Below are 16,458 nucleotides of genomic sequence, written 5' to 3' on the forward strand. Positions count from 1 at the left end.
GTTTTGGACTTATCATGAGTGAGCATTTGGTTACTGTCCATAGATGTACATATTGTTAAAATGTCTGAACCTTGATTTTTGTAATAGACACAAGGATCAGCTGTTGATGTCTTGAAGTTTAGATTCAGCAGTGTATTGTCTAATTTCAAGTTCTGGCAGCAACCACCTTGCTTTAATCTATACACTGTCTTTTTTAGTCTTTTATTACTAGTATCCTTCGCTGTCTTTGTAACAGTCTACTTCTGGAACTTCCACATAAATCTCTTCATGTAAGTCACAGCCGTGACAACATATAGGTGATAAATGTCAAAATCATGTTTAGCAGCCTTAATTATAAATATCTTAATGAGTTATATTTTATAACTGGTGCATATGTTTCATCATAATCCAGGCTTGCCTTCTGAGCACAAGCTGTGTACTAGCTGTACTCTATAGAGTGTGGCCTTTCAAATCTTTTTTTGTTTTAAATACCTATTTCACATTTGTTTGTTTCTTATCCAAAGATGAAACAGCAGACTTCCATGTGTGGTTCTCTTTGTGCGATTGTAACTCTTCTTGTATTGCTTTCAGCCAGTTTTCAGCATTGTCTGACATCATTGCTTCTTGCACTGAGAAAGGGTTGGTGTCGGATGTCTGTTTAGCTGATAAGCTACAAAGTCACATGGCTTCTTTGGCTTTGGTATTCTGAATGACTTCCCTTTTGGCTAACGTTCTGTGGTTGCTCATAGCATCATTTTCATTATCTGGGCGTGGTTCCTCATTGCAGCTAGTATTCCTCAAAGTACTGCTTGATGTGATAGTGTCAGTTTGGGCTCAGAATCTTCAGCTTTGGTCATTATTTCATTTTGCTTCTTTTCTGTCAGTGGGAGAAACAATTGAGTTGGTTCCTGTGACTTGGTTTCTTCTTTATACTGTTTAGAAGTACCTTTGTGCAAGAAAACATCCCTTGTTTTTATTTTCTATGGGTATTAGGTTCAAAAAGCCTGCATGCTTTTGATTCATTGCAGTATCCTATCAATAGTTGTTTTTGTCCCATTTTTATCGGTTGACTTTCAGAATGTGAACATAGGCCTTGCTTCCAAATATTTTGAGGTGTTGGCGATCTGGTGTTGTGTTTGTCCAAGCTTCTTCTGGCTTCTTGCTTTTTAATGCCTTAGTCAGAGAACTGTTAATTAAATAGACTGCACCAGTGACTGATTCTGCCCAGAATTTATTTGCCAAATTTGCTTTGAAGAGTAAGCACCTCGCTTTTTCTTCTACGGTTATAACACTCAATACTCTATTTTGTCCTGGTGTATATGGCACTGTAGTCTGATGTCAGATCCGTACTTGTCTAAAAAAATTTATCAGTTCATCATACACACATTCTGTTTCATTACCTGTGTGTAGAATGCCAATCCTTTATCCATTTTGCCTTTCAGCTAGAGTTTTAAAGCATTGGATCAGCTGTGGTACTTTATTTTTATTTCTGAGAGTATATACAAATATTTTCCTGGAATAATCAGCAATTAAAGTAACAAAGTATCTGGTTCCTTCTATTGACATACCATATTTACCCGAATGTAAGCCACACTCGAATCTAAGCCGCACCTGAAAAATGAGACTCGCAATCAAGGAAAACAAATTTATCCGAATCTAAGCTGCTCCTGAAATTTGAGACTCGAAATTCAAGGTGAGAGAAAAGTTTTAGACCGCCCCTCCAAATGGAAACAAAGTTGGTCCATTGTAACGTGAAACACAATTGAGGTTGAATGGATGAAGATACAGCTACAGTAGTTTGGTTGAGTCGTAAGCTCAACAGTTAAGCTTTACGAAATAGCCATTGCTATGTGTCAGGCGCTCCGTCGGTATTTATACGGGTACCCTTCCTTTTTCACATGCTTCGTCTGGTTTGAATCGATTGCTTATTTTGCTTTGATCTGATAAGTGTCGTTCTCTTTGTTATAGGTGTTTACGTCACTCTAAGCTGAAAATGCATTATTGTACTGTGTCATGCATTGTTTATCACATTCTGATAACGAGTGTTTACGGCCTGTCGCCACTCGCAGCGTGGCTTGCTTAGCGCGCGCTACCGCTGCTTAGAATAAAAAAAAAGAGAGAAATTATCTCATTAGCGAAACAATGGCAAGAGACTGCTATTTGTTGTTACTTACACTGCCACTTTCTTTGATAATGATCAACAAGAACCAAATAATAGCTGCGTATAATAGAAGATGTTCTGAACGAGAGTTTAGCAAACATTTTTCTCTGTTTGAAAATCTTTGCAGACGCCTCTTTAGTACATTACATTCTGCACAGAAATTAGAGTCATCTTAGATTTAAAAATTTAGTCAGTTGCCGTGCTTATGACTGTAGCACTATACAGCATAAGAATAATACGAATATAAACATAACATGATATATATATATTCTTCCGCATTTGCTTTTGTCTCGGTCTAGTTTTGTAGTTTATTAGGCAAACAGGATTTAAATGAGATAGCAGCAAACACGAAAGAATACATGGCATAATGTTTACATTCTTCTACCTGTTCTTTTAATTTATTTACTGACGCAGAGGTTTTGGCACCAGTATTTAGATTTGTGCCTGCAAAGCATACCTGTGTTGCGCTACGTATATTTGACGGCAGAAGTTAGTTGTGGCGACACCTACCAACATTTATCAGAACTTCCGCTTACTTTGCACTCGATTCTAAGCCGCAGGCGGTTTTTTGGATTACAAAAACCGGAAAAAAAGTGCGACTTAGATTCGAGTAAATATGTAGTTTGCATCGGCCCACACAAATCTGAAGAAAGGAAGGAAGATTGGTTTTAACGTGCCGTTGACATCGAGCTCATTAGAAACGGAGCACAAACTCATTGTGTCAGGGATAAGGAAGGAAATCAGCCATTGCTCTTTCAAAGGAACCATCCTGGCATTTGCCTGGTGCGATTTAGGGAAATCACAGAAAACTTAATCTGGATGGCCGAAGGCAGCTTTGAACGGTTGTGCGCCTGACTGTGAGTCCTGGTGCTAACCACTGCACCACCTTGCTTGGTACACATGTTTAGTGAACTAGCTTGAGAATTTCTGTATCTTTTGAGTCAGATCATGAAAAAGGAAATCTTGTTTGTTTGCCCTCTAAGCAAATAGCACAAGGAATATTAACTGTTCCCTCAAATGAAATTCCCCTAGCCAGGTGTTTGTGAAGTGCATGCATAGCTTCAGAATGCAGATGACCTAGTCCTTTATGCCATAAGTCTGCACTGTTTGAGAGTATTGCTGATTTTCCTTCAAACATTAGACCAGTTGCTTGGTGTAGTCAGTACATACCATTTGCTAAAGACGGACTGGCAACCACATTTTTGGATGTGTCATAAATATGACAGCCTTGTTTATTAGATAAAATTGAATGACCTTTTTCTACTATTTTACTAACAGGTAGTAGATATGTGCTTAGCTGAGGCACACACAGGATATCGTGTATTTTAATTTTACCTTTCTTGTTGCCTTTGTGAACATCTACAATTGAAAATCCTAAGCCTTTTACAGGAAAGTTATCATTATTTGCTATTACAATTTGCGAGCCTATCACTGTTTCACAAGTATTTTTGTCGTATGGATATTTAGACATGTGTGCTGATGTGCCTGAGTCTATATACCATTCTGCTGTGCATCTTTATGTGCAGCTGTGTTTGAAAAGAACGTCTGGTAGCTAGCTGTCTTGGCTGAAGTTTTTGCTTTGTTTTTGCTGTTGCTGTTTTTGTCGGATGTCCATACTTCTTGCAGTTATAGCATCCTGGACAAGTTTTGAATGAAACATCACTCTTTTTCTTGGTGACTTGAGCAGCACTGCATGTCAATGCTTAAGTGGCATTATCATTTATTTCTTGCAGTAATTTATTTCTTGTGGAATCTTCTGTGATTGGAAAGTTTGAATTTCCTAAACTCACAATCATAGATTTACATTCGTCTGTTAGTCCTGCAAGAACACCACACCCAATCCGGTTTTCTTTAACTTCAAAGCACAAGCCATTTAATTTTTTTGAAATGGAAATTATCTTTGACACATAGGAAGAGGCCATAATCTTTGTAGACTTGCTTTAGCTTGTCCCACACGTCTTTAGCTGCAGATGTATCTTGCAAATGAACATATACTGATGGATGGACAGAGAGTATAATTTTGGCTCTTGCTACACAAAATTTGATTATGTCTGATATTTTTCCACTGACTCAATTGCACAATTGTTCGTGTTCTACACATGATCACATAGCGAACTCCCACATACTATAGTTTTCACTTCCCGTCAGTTTCTCAATAAGAGGCAGTGAATTTGTATTTACAGAACTCATTGCATTAGAAGTTATGTGGTTTCATATTCCTGCTCGCTGCTGCTAATTTCTGCTATCCAATGTTCTGGTATTTATTTTTTAATATTACGATGAATTATATAGTCTGTGCCCATAACATGTTAACAGAGTAATTGCTGATGGTATCTGATTGGAATTATAAGATTTGTTGTACACATTAACATGTTAAACACAGTTACATGAACTATTGTATTATACAGTACACAGAATAAAGAATAACAATGTTCCTAGTAACGCAAAAGATATATATGCAAACAAGGCAATAGATTCTAAATTCTCACAATTTCCAACTGGAGTGGGTGAAGGGCTGAGAGAGCAAGCTTGCATTCTATAGCAACTAGCTACAACATTATGTAACCATTTTTTAAAGAACTCTTTTGTATTTAACATTTCTCATATGCCATAATAATATCGAGTGAACAGATATCTCATTTACTGTATGTTCCTAGCCAGTCTAGACATAAGTCACTGAATGACAGATATTTAGTTAGTTAATTAGTAAGTGATTGCATAAAATAGCTTTATTTGTTCTGAGTTTAGGACTTTATCATCAAGCGTCTTCTTCTCTGGAGCCCACAGCATCCTCAAAGTGCAACTGGAATAGTAAAGTGTAAATGACTTAACCATCCCAAGGAAAGACACTTGCTAATCGTCACATCCTGTGGATGCATTATACTTACATTTCATCCTTCTCATGTGGACATGAATCCAAAAATGCGCAGACAGTGGGTCATTCTTCCCATACTGCTACTTCAAATCATGTTTTTCCATTAACATCCTTCATTGGTATAGCTGAAAGAAGTGAGACATATTGCTATATTAAATAACAATATATACCACTACAATTAGTAATGCACTCCCATTGAGGATTCCCTTCTGGCATACAGTCGACCATTGAAGTTGATCATATTCTGCTTAGCAATGTGTTTTAAAGTGAAACTTCCTGGCAGATTAAAACTGTGTGCTGGACCAAGACTCGAACTCGGGACCTTTGCCTTTCACGGGCAAGTGCTCTACCAGCTGAGCTACCCAAGCCCGACTCACGCCCCGTCCTCACAGCTTTACTTCTGCCAATACCTCGTCTCCTACCTTCCAAACTTTACAGAAGCTCTCGTGCAATGGTAGAGCACTTGCCCACGAAAGGCAATGGTTCCAAGTTAGAGTCTCGGTCCGGCACATAGTTTTAATCTGCCAGGAAGTTTCATATCAGCGCACACTCTGCTGCAGAGTGAAAAATCTCATTCTGTTTTAAAGTTGATAGTCAAGCTTTCTTCCAAGCACAGTTTGACAAGACCATTCATGTTGTGCACAGACAACTGGTTGGTTGTAATGCTCACTTGCAATAATGTCATGTGGTTATTGATATAAATTTGGTATATTGGTCTGACAGATGACATTGCTGTTGATTTTACCAGTGAAAACTTTTATGAGCCACTTACTCAAACTGGAAAGGGTGCAACTGTGGTTAGCTCATGAACATGGGGTTTAAACTTAACAGAAATTGTGAAGGAACTGTAACATGGGAGGATGAATTAATGCGATGATGCCACAGAGGAGAAGGAACGAAAGAAAATCTATAATGAGTTCAATGTTGTTCATATTATCTCCTCATGTCCTCACAGCCTTAGTACTAGATGTTGTGGCCAATTAACTCTGTGATGTAGCCAATAAATAAATTTAAATTTAATAATATGTTTATTTTGTTGTCTTGTTAGGGACTGTCAGTTCTGGGTGTCTGAAGTATTCCGTTATAATGGAAGGACCTTGGAAAGTCTCCTACATTTGCAACTGTAGCATTCTTAATGTCAGTGTACCTTTACACAAAGGCCACCTTTCACATAATCAAATGATAGGGTTAAAAGAATTACCCAACTGTTGTTGAGAGGGTCCTGTGGACTCATGCCAAAAATTTTTACTATCATACTATTAGTTTATATCGTGGCTGTCTACAAATGAGTGCTCATCTTGTGTGTTGTACATCTCTTTTTATTGTACTTGTACTTGTTGTTGATAACACAGCACTTTTCATACAAACGTGTTGTTTTAGAAAGCCATTGCCGAGGTATAGAGCAGTGAAACCAGAAGGATCCAGTGTTCAGAAGATTATCATAAAACCTGATGTGAGTACATTAATTTACTTGTATATTTCTAGTTTACATTATGAATATTTTAATTTTTGTTAGGTTTTTGTTTGTTGCAGACAGGACTGATACGGCCTTACGTAGTTGCTGCTGTACTAAGAAATATAACTTTCAATAAAAACAGATATGAAAGCTTTATTGACCTACAAGACAAACTTCATCAAAACATATGTAGGAAACGTTCCTTGGTGGCAATTGGTACTCATGATCTAGATTCTGTTGAAGGTCCATTCATTTATGATGCTAGGCCACCAGCAGACATCAAATTCAAGCCTCTTAATCAGACCAAAGAATATACTGGTCTTGAAATAATGGAACTTTATTCAGTAAGTAAATGTTTATTCTTATCTTTGAATAGTTGTTCACATCTCACCGACATCATTTGCTGAATAATTCTGAATCAGCAAAGTTAAATATATATTGATAAACATTTTCTCATATATAGGTTAAAGTTACAGAAAATGAATCTTGATAATCCTCATCTTTCACACATAAAAACAGTAAATTTTGAAAGGTCATTCATTTGTTTGTGTCATTAAGCATTATGTCTACATCCTTTGTTGGGTGCTTGTATTTTTAACTGCAAATTGTTACCACTTCATACAAATAACAGGATTCAGTTTATATAACACTTAGCTTTTGTGACAGATCTCTTCTTCAGAAGAAACCTATGTCCATATCACTCTTACCAGTCCCAGCAATACCTCCATGTTGAGAGCTGTTATCCATCCCATGCCATAAAGTCACTCCAATACAGCCTAGCCATCCACGGACACAGCATTTGCAGGGGAAGTCAGCCTCATTCCCAGTACACCAAAGATCATATTGATAAAAACAAAGATGAGGTGACTTACCGAACGAAAGCGCTGGCAGGTTGATAGACACACAAACAAACACAAACATACACACAAAATTCAAGCTTTCGCAACAAACTGTTGCCTCATCAGGAAAGAGGGAAGGAGAGGGGAAGACGAAAGGAAGTGGGTTTTAAGGGAGAGGGTGAGGAGTCATTCCAATCCCGGGAGCGGAAAGACTTACCTTAGGGGGAAAAAAGGACAGGTATACACTCGCACACACGCACATATCCATCCACACATACAGACACAAGCAGACATATTTAAAGACAAAGAGTTTGGGCAGAGTTGTCAGTTGAGGCAGAAGTGTAGGCAAAGAAGTTGTTGAAAGACAGGTGAGGTATGAGTGGCGGCAACTTGAAGTTAGCGGAGATTGAGGCCTGGCGGATGACGAGAAGAGAGGATATACTGAAGGGCAAGTTCCCATCTCCAGAGTTCGGATAGGTTGGTGTTGGTGGGAAGTATCCAGATAACCCGGACGGTGTAACACTGTGCCAAGATGTGCTGGCTGTGCAGCAAGGCATGTTTAGCCACAGGGTGATCCTCATTACCAACAAACACTGTCTGCCTGTGTCCATTCATGCGAATGGACAGTTTGTTGCTGGTCATTCCCACATAGAATGCATCACAGTGTAGGCAGGTCAGTTGATAAATCACATGGGTGCTTTCACACGTGGCTCTGCCTTTGATCGTGTACACCTCCCGGGTTACAGGACTGGAGTAGGTGGTGGTGGGAGATTGCATGGGACAGGTTTTGCATCGGGGGCGGTTACAAGGATAGGAGCCAGAGGGTAGGGAAGGTGGTTTGGGGATTTCATAGGGATGAACTAACAGGTTACGAAGGTTAGGTGGACGGCGGAAAGACACTCTTGGCGGAGTGGGGAGGATTTCATGAAGGATGGATCTCATTTCAGGGCAGGATTTGAGGAAGTCATATCCCTGCTGGAGAGCCACATTCAGAGTCTGGTCCAGTCCCGGAAAGTATCCTGTCACAAGTGGGGCACTTTTGTGGTTCTTCTGTGGGGGATTCTGGGTTTGAGGGGATGAGGAGGTGGCTCTGGTTATTTGCTTCTGTACCAGGTCGGGAGGGTAGTTGCGGGATGCGAAAGCTGTTGTCAGGTTCTTGGTGTAATGATTCAGGGATTCCGGACTGGAGCAGATTCGTTTGCCACGAAGACCTAGGCTGTAGGGAAGGGACCGTTTGATGTGGAATGGGTGGCAGCTGTCATAATGGAGGTACTGTTTCTTGTTGGTGGGTTTGATGTGGACGGACGTGTGAAGTTGGCCATTCTCTTTGTCTTTAAATATGTCTGCTTGTGTCTGTATGTGTGGATGGATATGTGCGTGTGTGCGAGTGTATACCTGTCCTTTTTTCCCCCTAAGGTAAGTCTTTCCGCTCCCGGGATTGGAATGACTCCTTACCCTCTCCCTTAAAACCCACTTCCTTTCGTCTTCCCCTCTCCTTCCCTCTTTCCTGATGAGGCAACAGTTTGTTGCGAAAGCTTGAATTTTGTGTGTATGTTTGTGTTTGTTTGTGTGTCTATCGACCTGCCAGCGCTTTCGTTCGTTAAGTCACCTCATCTTTGTTTTTATATATAATTTTTCCCACGTGGAAGATCATATTGAGGTCTTTAAAAACTGAAACTAGTTTCCCAATCTTGTTCCAAAACAATCTCTTACACTCTATCTCCAAACATACTTACCATTACTCACACAGAGTCTGACCATCTATAGGAGAGCATCTCCTCCATCACTGAGTATGACCAAGGAGTGGAACAACTAAATTACATTATGCCCTGAAATGAAGAATATTCTAAAGAAATTGTGTCAAGTGAGAGGGAATAATAAAATGTCCACTTCATTTGTGTCCTAGGATGAACTGTCCCCCAGGTGGAAGAGACCTTTCAGGAGGGGTTAAGAGCAGAGGTTGCAGTCAGCTGTAGATGGTTGCTCATGTCAGCAACAGTGATGTCTGTCACCTGGGCCCAATGAATGGATCCAAAGCGTTCATTCAGACTATTATGGATCAGTCTGATGTTGAAAGAAGGAATAAGACAGAAAGCAGAAATATTAAATTTTGCATTTAAACATGTATTGAAACACAAGGATTCTGCCATTCCAATATTTGAGTGCTGCGCAGACTCAGAAACTAGAGTTAGTGTCATAAACACCCTCAGTATTGAAACACAATCAGGGCTCCTCAGCATGAACAAAGCACAATATCTGACAGGATGCCATTTAGATTTTGTGCTGGATATGTTGTGAATTAGCCTGTTTTCTAGCCTATGTTTATTGAGAGTTTCCTGTATAGGGAATAGTTCTTTGTGACAGGAAAACACTACAAGCTGCTCTTGCTTACAAAAAGGGTAAAAGAATGAATGCACAAAATAATACAGACCAGTGCCACTTACATCCTTCTGCGGCAGGATCTTAGAGCATATTCTAAGCTCAAACATTATGACATTCCTTTAGGAAAACAATCTTCTCTCAAAGAATTGCTATGGATTCAGGAAGAACCATTCATGTGGAATACATCTTGCATTATGCGTACACAGTCTTTTGCAAACAGTGAGACAGGTGAACAGATAGATTTTATCTTCCTGCATTTTCGAAAGGCATTGAACACTGTTGCAAATTGTCAACTAGTAATCAGCATACAATTGTACATACTTACTTTGTAGATATCTGATTGCCTTGATTAGTTTTTGATTAATAGAACCCAATATGTCGTACTCCACAGAGAAGATTCAGCAGAACTGAAATTAACATTTAGTGTGCTCCAAGGAAGAATAATAGGACCTCTAATGATCGCAGTATACATACATGATTAATCAGGTAGGATCAACAGTACTAGCAGATTGTTCACTGATGATGCTGTTGTCTGCAGGAAAGTACTGCAGTTGGACATCCAGAAACAAATGCAGTAAGATTTGAACAAAATTTTCCTGGTAGCTCTCGTTAAGTGTGGATGAATGCAATAATACCTATGACGGAGAGAGAGAATCTGATAGTGTATGATAACAAATTTAGAGCTTGTGACATCATGCAATCCAATAAATGCTATGAATTTGGATGAATATTTAAAATCACTATTGGGGGAGACCTGGAAAACATAGATTTATTGGAAGAGTTTAGGGACCATCAGGGTATGTAGGCTGATAACCCACACCACCAAAAAAATCAAATCACATAAACTAAAAGTAGAAATAACCATATGACTCTTAAGCTTATAACCTTTGGCCTGAAAAGGAATGTAAGAATAGTGAGAGAGATGGAAAGTTTAAGACAAGTCAAAAAACGGGGTCAAGAACTAATGATTGGATATATTGAAATTAAGTGAAATAAGGTATGTAGAATGTGGGGAGATTCAAACACAAAATGATGAAGTGCTTCAGTATGTAGGACAGTCAGTGAAGATACAGTGCACAAAAATGATAAAAACTGCAAAAGTAGTTTACTGGAGTGGAAACAAAATATCCCTGCAATTCAATGTTATGCACCTACTAAAGTGGCTGAAGGGGCATTAAAAGATGCATTTTAAATAAGGCTAAAGGGAATCCTCTTACAAACTAATTGCAAAGGCATAACATTTTTAATGAGAGACTTGAGTGTAAAAGTAGGTTCAGAACATGAAGGACTTGAACACAATCAAGGGTGTCCACAGCTTTGGAAACAAATGTAAATTGTGAACTGTTGGTAGATATATATACTGAACATGACCTAGTCATTAAAGACACATTGTTTCCACATTGTAACTGTTGTAAGAGAACCTGGAGGTCACCATGTCGTATTACTGTAAATCAAATAGATCACATGGCCATAAACCAACACTCTCTGTTAAATGTGAGAACTAAGAGAGAAGTGCACGTTGGCACTAGTGTTTGTGGAGTTCAGATTGAAGATAGTGGCAAGTAGAATCAAGCTCAATTACAGGAGCAATAAAAGTGTATGTGGGAAGGTTAGAAGACCAACACATCAAAATTAAGATTTGCCTTTGAACTATAAAACAGATTTCAGGTCCTCTCTGAAGAAAACTTTATGCAGAAAGGAAATGAAACAAGTTGGCAAAGACTTGCAGAGAGTTACCTCAATGTTGGAAAGAACATCCTAGGATTTAAGACACATGAAAGGAAAGAATGGATTTGTGATGACACGTGGACCAGAATTAATGGCAGGAAAGAACTAAAACAAAAGTTAAATCTTTGTAAGACAAGAGCGCAGAAGATCTAAATGCATAAAGAACACATAGAGGCAAACAAAAGAACGAAAATAGGGATACCGAGAGATAAAAGAAAATGGATAGATGAGCAGACACATTTAGCAGAAGAGGCAGCAAGACTGTGGAATATAAAAGAGCTAACAGTTATTGTTAAACACCTTTGCAATGAAGAGCTTCAGTCGTGAAGCACCAGTAAAGATTAAGGATGGGGGTGATGATTATGACTTAACAGGCACAGCTGCAAATGTGGAGGAGTGTTTCAGGAAGCTGTTAAATCTTGATGACAATCAAGAGGAACAGTTGGGAGATGTTTCAAAGGAAGCCTAAGCTGATCAAGATGTGAATCTGCAGTGTCCTATAGTGATGGAATTATAATTGCTTTGAGAAGCTCAAAAAATGCAAATGCTCCATGTCTAGATGACACAGCACTGGAACTCTTAAAAGTCAATATAAAAATTAGTGTTAAAATGCTCCACTACTTGTTGAAGCATATCTGCCTCGAAGATAAATCCCCACAGGAATGGAAAAATGGATTGGTGGTAAAGCCTCCAAAAAGGGAAATTTGTCAGTTCGTAATAATTGGCATGGTATCATGTTGCTGTCAGTATCCAGTAAGGCCTTCATCAGAATTATTTTAAATAGAATTAAAGCTTCACATTGAAACAGACTGCATGAAGAACAGGTCAGTTTTCAGATACAGTCCAGTTATATTGATCTTGCTAATACTCTTAGGGTTGTTTCAGAACAAAGTAAAGAATTTTAAGCACAATCGCAGAGTGTCAAATAGGTGCCTCTGGCACACAGTGAATATCTGGAGACGAGAAAAAGTAAGTAATGAGGAGCTTTGGAAGGGAACAAGACAGATATGCATAGAAAACCATATTGTGAGAGAAAGTGGAGATGGCTGGGGCACCCATTGAGGAAGCCAGACAGAACAATTGAGAAAAAGGTACTGGAATTGAATCCTCAGGAAATGAGGAAGAGGCAGATTCAGATGTACATGAAGAGAATAATGGAAGGAGAAACAAGGAGAGTTGGCAATACGTGCGGCAGAATTGAAGGAAATTACAAAGATGGATGGTGAGTTCTCCGGACACACTGTGCCCCTATAGGAGCTGAAGGAATAAGTAAGTCTTTAATGAGGGAGTCTTATTATGTTGAGATGACCAAAGTGATATTGCATTTTGTGTGTTGTAACTAGACAGTCGTCAGCAGTAGCAGGTTTTTCTGATCCTCTTAGTTTTATGTTACATTATTGTTTGTTGCATCTTTCTTTAACAGTGTGAAATGGGTGTATGGCCTATGATTTCCCAGCACTGACATGGAATTTTGCAAACTTGTGTCCACTTTGGCATAAGATCTCTTGTATCGAACTCAGAATAAGTCAACATCATTTTTATCCAACAAACTATGTTTTGTCGGCTAATAGTGTTGCTATGGATTGTCCTTTCCTCCCATAGTTGCAAACCTTTTATGAAAAATTCCAGCTATAAACATGCCAATCGGCATTCTTGAAACTAGTTTATTTTTGGAGAAATGTAGACAGTATTGGTATGTTATGGCTGTAACACTTATTTCATTATAGAAGTGGAGGGTGTCATAATTTGTAGTAAAGAAAATGTATCCTTAGAGAGCTGTACTGCCTATCATCACTTATCTCAGTATGTACACACACACACACACACACACACACACACACACACACACACACACAGAGCATGAACATTGTTGGATACTGAAAGCTTGTCAGTAGAGTTATTCACTTTTACTCTGTGTTTGTTAAAAGTGAGTATTCTAAGAAGCAAATCATCTGGTAAGGATGATTTCCTTGTCTTATACCATTATCGAGGTATGACTCTCTCTTTGGAAGTCTTCTTGAATAGTTCAAGTATATTATGCAGTTAATTTTTGTTGTCTGTTTTCACTTTTGTGAGCAGATTGTTGTTCATCACCATGAAGGTGTCTGCCTCGATGTTGATCTGAAGTTTCATTCATGTTAGCATTAACAGGAGCAGCAACATCAGCAGGAGAGCAGGTTACAATTCCTGAATCTTCCATTCCTGCATCTTTTTGCTGGCTTTCATATTCAACATCAGTTTCCTTCTCAGATGCCATGTTTCTTGAAGTCCTGGAAAAATAATTCCTGCCAATAACACAGTGGAATTTGTACAGGCTAATCTCTGAGTCCTAAATACAGTGAGAGTTATAAAGAATAATGTACGGTGATATATTTATTAGTTATGTGAATTATGAAGACTAAAAACCTCTCAAATCACTTCAGAGTTTTAAGCCACAACTATAAAAATGCCAGGGAATAAGGTTAACTGCAGTCACAATGCTTCCAATCAAGCAGGCTGTTACAATGGGGATACAGGATATTGCTGGTAGTGAAATCATAAGAAATTATTTAAGTAGGTTTGAGGCTAAGCCAATAATGTCAAGATGACAACTAAATGAATGAAAGGATGAGTGTGTCGCTATTAGTTGTAGCTTTGACATTGACAGGGCAAAGAGGGGAGGTTCTTCAGTGTCGGATCGACTTTTTGAAACCATCTATACTGTAGTGTATGTTACGATGCCAGGTATCACACCCTAGGGCCATCCATCAGATTGTGCCCTTGTTTATGAATCTTAAAAATAACTACAATATGTGGAGTAGTGACGTAGCATAGTGGTTCAGATACATTCCTGACCTGCTGAAGCTTAAGGAATCTTGACAGTTACCTTGTTGTTTTTTATTTTAAAATATTTATCAAAGTGATTTTGATTTTTTTATTCAGTTAATTGGTTTAAATGTTTTTATCTATTTATTTCTAATTCTTTCCTGCATCATTTTGTCATCATACTGACTTTTTTTTTATTTGCTCGTAATTTTTCTGCCTGTCAACCTTTTTTCATTTGGAATCCTTATACATGTGATTCTAATTATTTTTTAGTGTCTATCATAACATTTAAATGTTTGAAAAACATGAATATGAGTTAGAAAAGGAAAAGATGAAATTATGTATCTTGGCTATGCAGTGGTATCAAAACTGTATTTTTCATTAAAAGATGTACATTTTTTTTTTTGACGGTAATTGTGACGCAAATACTTAAAACATAAATTCATGTTGGACTATGGACCAGAAAAGGGCAGATGAAAATTTAAAAGAAAGAATAAATTATAAATAAAACAAAATTTAAGCAAAATGAGTATTAGTAATATTAAATGCAATAAAATGGAGGAAAATATAAAATGATAAAAAAGTATAAATTAAATTGAAGTTAATAAATAAATACATAAAAATAATTGAAATTGCATGACGATGGTCCCATGTAAAAAAAGGATGATAAAGAAAGAAATGAGAGGAAATGAAACAGGGTAACATGATGATTAAAATGATGTGACAAAGTATTAGAAATAAGAAAATTGTGTAAACCAATTAATTAAATAAAAATAATAATTAGTCATTCTGATAAAAATTTAAAAATTAACAAATGTCACAAGTGCTTAATGGTATTTGACTCCCACAATCTTCTGCATGTCACAAATGTAGCTTAATCACCACGCTACACTGCTGCTCTGCATAATGCTTTTGTTTTTTTAGGATCTAGAGCATCATCCGAAATTCTTTTCCATCAGTTACTCAGAAATGAGGTACCAGTTTGATCAAGAGTTCCAGGCTGTGATATCTGGGACTCTGACTTACACCACCATACACAAGGCTTCAAAAAGTTGATCCCACTCCGGAAGACTCCTTAGGGAATATATGAGGGTTGTTTGAAAAGTTCTCAGAATAGAAAAGAAAGAAATGACTTACTGCAGTGAAACTTTTTTGTTTTTCAATGTAGTCTCTCTTTACACCAATAGACTTTTTCCACTGATGCTCCAGGGCCATGGCCCCATCTAAAAAATTAGATTCTTCTAGAACTGCAAAATACCTGTTAACTTAGGCTGTAATTTCTTCATTTGAAGAGAAGCTCCATCCACCAAGGAAAATTTTGAGCTTGGGTTAGAGAGAGGAAGCGGATGGAGCCAAATCAGATGAATAAGCCAGGTATGGTAACAATTTGTATCTTAGTTTATGTTTTTGTGTGTGGGAATACGTTGTCTTGATAAAAAATGACTTTCTCCACTACCAAACCTGGCCTTTTTTCATGTATCTTCTTCTGTAGTTTGTCCAGAAAGTTAGTACTGTCCTATGATTGTTTGACCAGTGACAAGATGATTTGTCAGCAGAATCCCTTTTGCACCTCAGAAAACGGATGCCATGACCTTTCTGGCCAACCATATTGCTCTTGCTTTTTTTTGTGGTGGTGAATCAACATGATTCCATTGACGGTTGCTTTGTCCATGGGGTGGAGTAGTGGACTCAAGTTTCATCTGTGGTCACAAGCTGGTGCAAAACATGTTGGTTGCTCTGAAAACAGGTCAAACATTATTTGGAAATCTCCATTCCGATGTGTTTCTGATCCTGCATTAAGATTCATGACACTAATCTAGCAGGTAAATTTCTCATATCCAATTCTGCTGTTAACATGTGATATCCCCATTCAGATGACATCCCAACAGCTTTTTTTCTTACACTTTGTTGACAATCCTCCATGATATTTTTATGCTTTTTTGCAGTAATTTCTTGAGGTAGCTGCACATATTGGATGACTACTATGTGGATCGCCATTTAAGCTGTCCTGACCAAATTTAAAGTTGTTAGTCCATTTGCCAACTGTTGAATATGAAGAAGTAGAGTCCCCAGTGTGTTCTGAAAATTGGCATGAATTTCCTTTGCTTTGATTTTCATACCTTTCTTTGTGAAGCACTTAATTGCTGCTTGAATCTCGATGTTTTATTCCCCCCCCCCCCCCATGAACTTTTCAAACTACCCTAGTAAAACAGCAAATGAGTTCGTACCTCCA

The 16,458-nt window shown here is 38.1% G+C and overlaps 1 protein-coding gene across 2 annotated transcripts in view; it reads left to right on the plus strand.

Annotated features, from left to right (window-relative positions):
- Positions 1-16,458, plus strand: part of LOC124612297 (phenylalanine--tRNA ligase beta subunit) — a 107,029-nt gene that overhangs the window by 38,128 nt on the left and 52,443 nt on the right. For both annotated transcript variants that reach the window (XM_047140411.1, XM_047140419.1), the window contains 2 exons: positions 6,396-6,468; positions 6,549-6,815. In XM_047140411.1, coding sequence (XP_046996367.1) covers positions 6,396-6,468; positions 6,549-6,815 — 340 coding nt within the window. The remainder of the gene's footprint in view (positions 1-6,395; positions 6,469-6,548; positions 6,816-16,458) is intronic.

This window comes from Schistocerca americana, chromosome 1 (assembly GCF_021461395.2).
Source record: "Schistocerca americana isolate TAMUIC-IGC-003095 chromosome 1, iqSchAmer2.1, whole genome shotgun sequence".
NCBI lineage: Eukaryota > Metazoa > Arthropoda > Insecta > Orthoptera > Acrididae > Schistocerca > Schistocerca americana.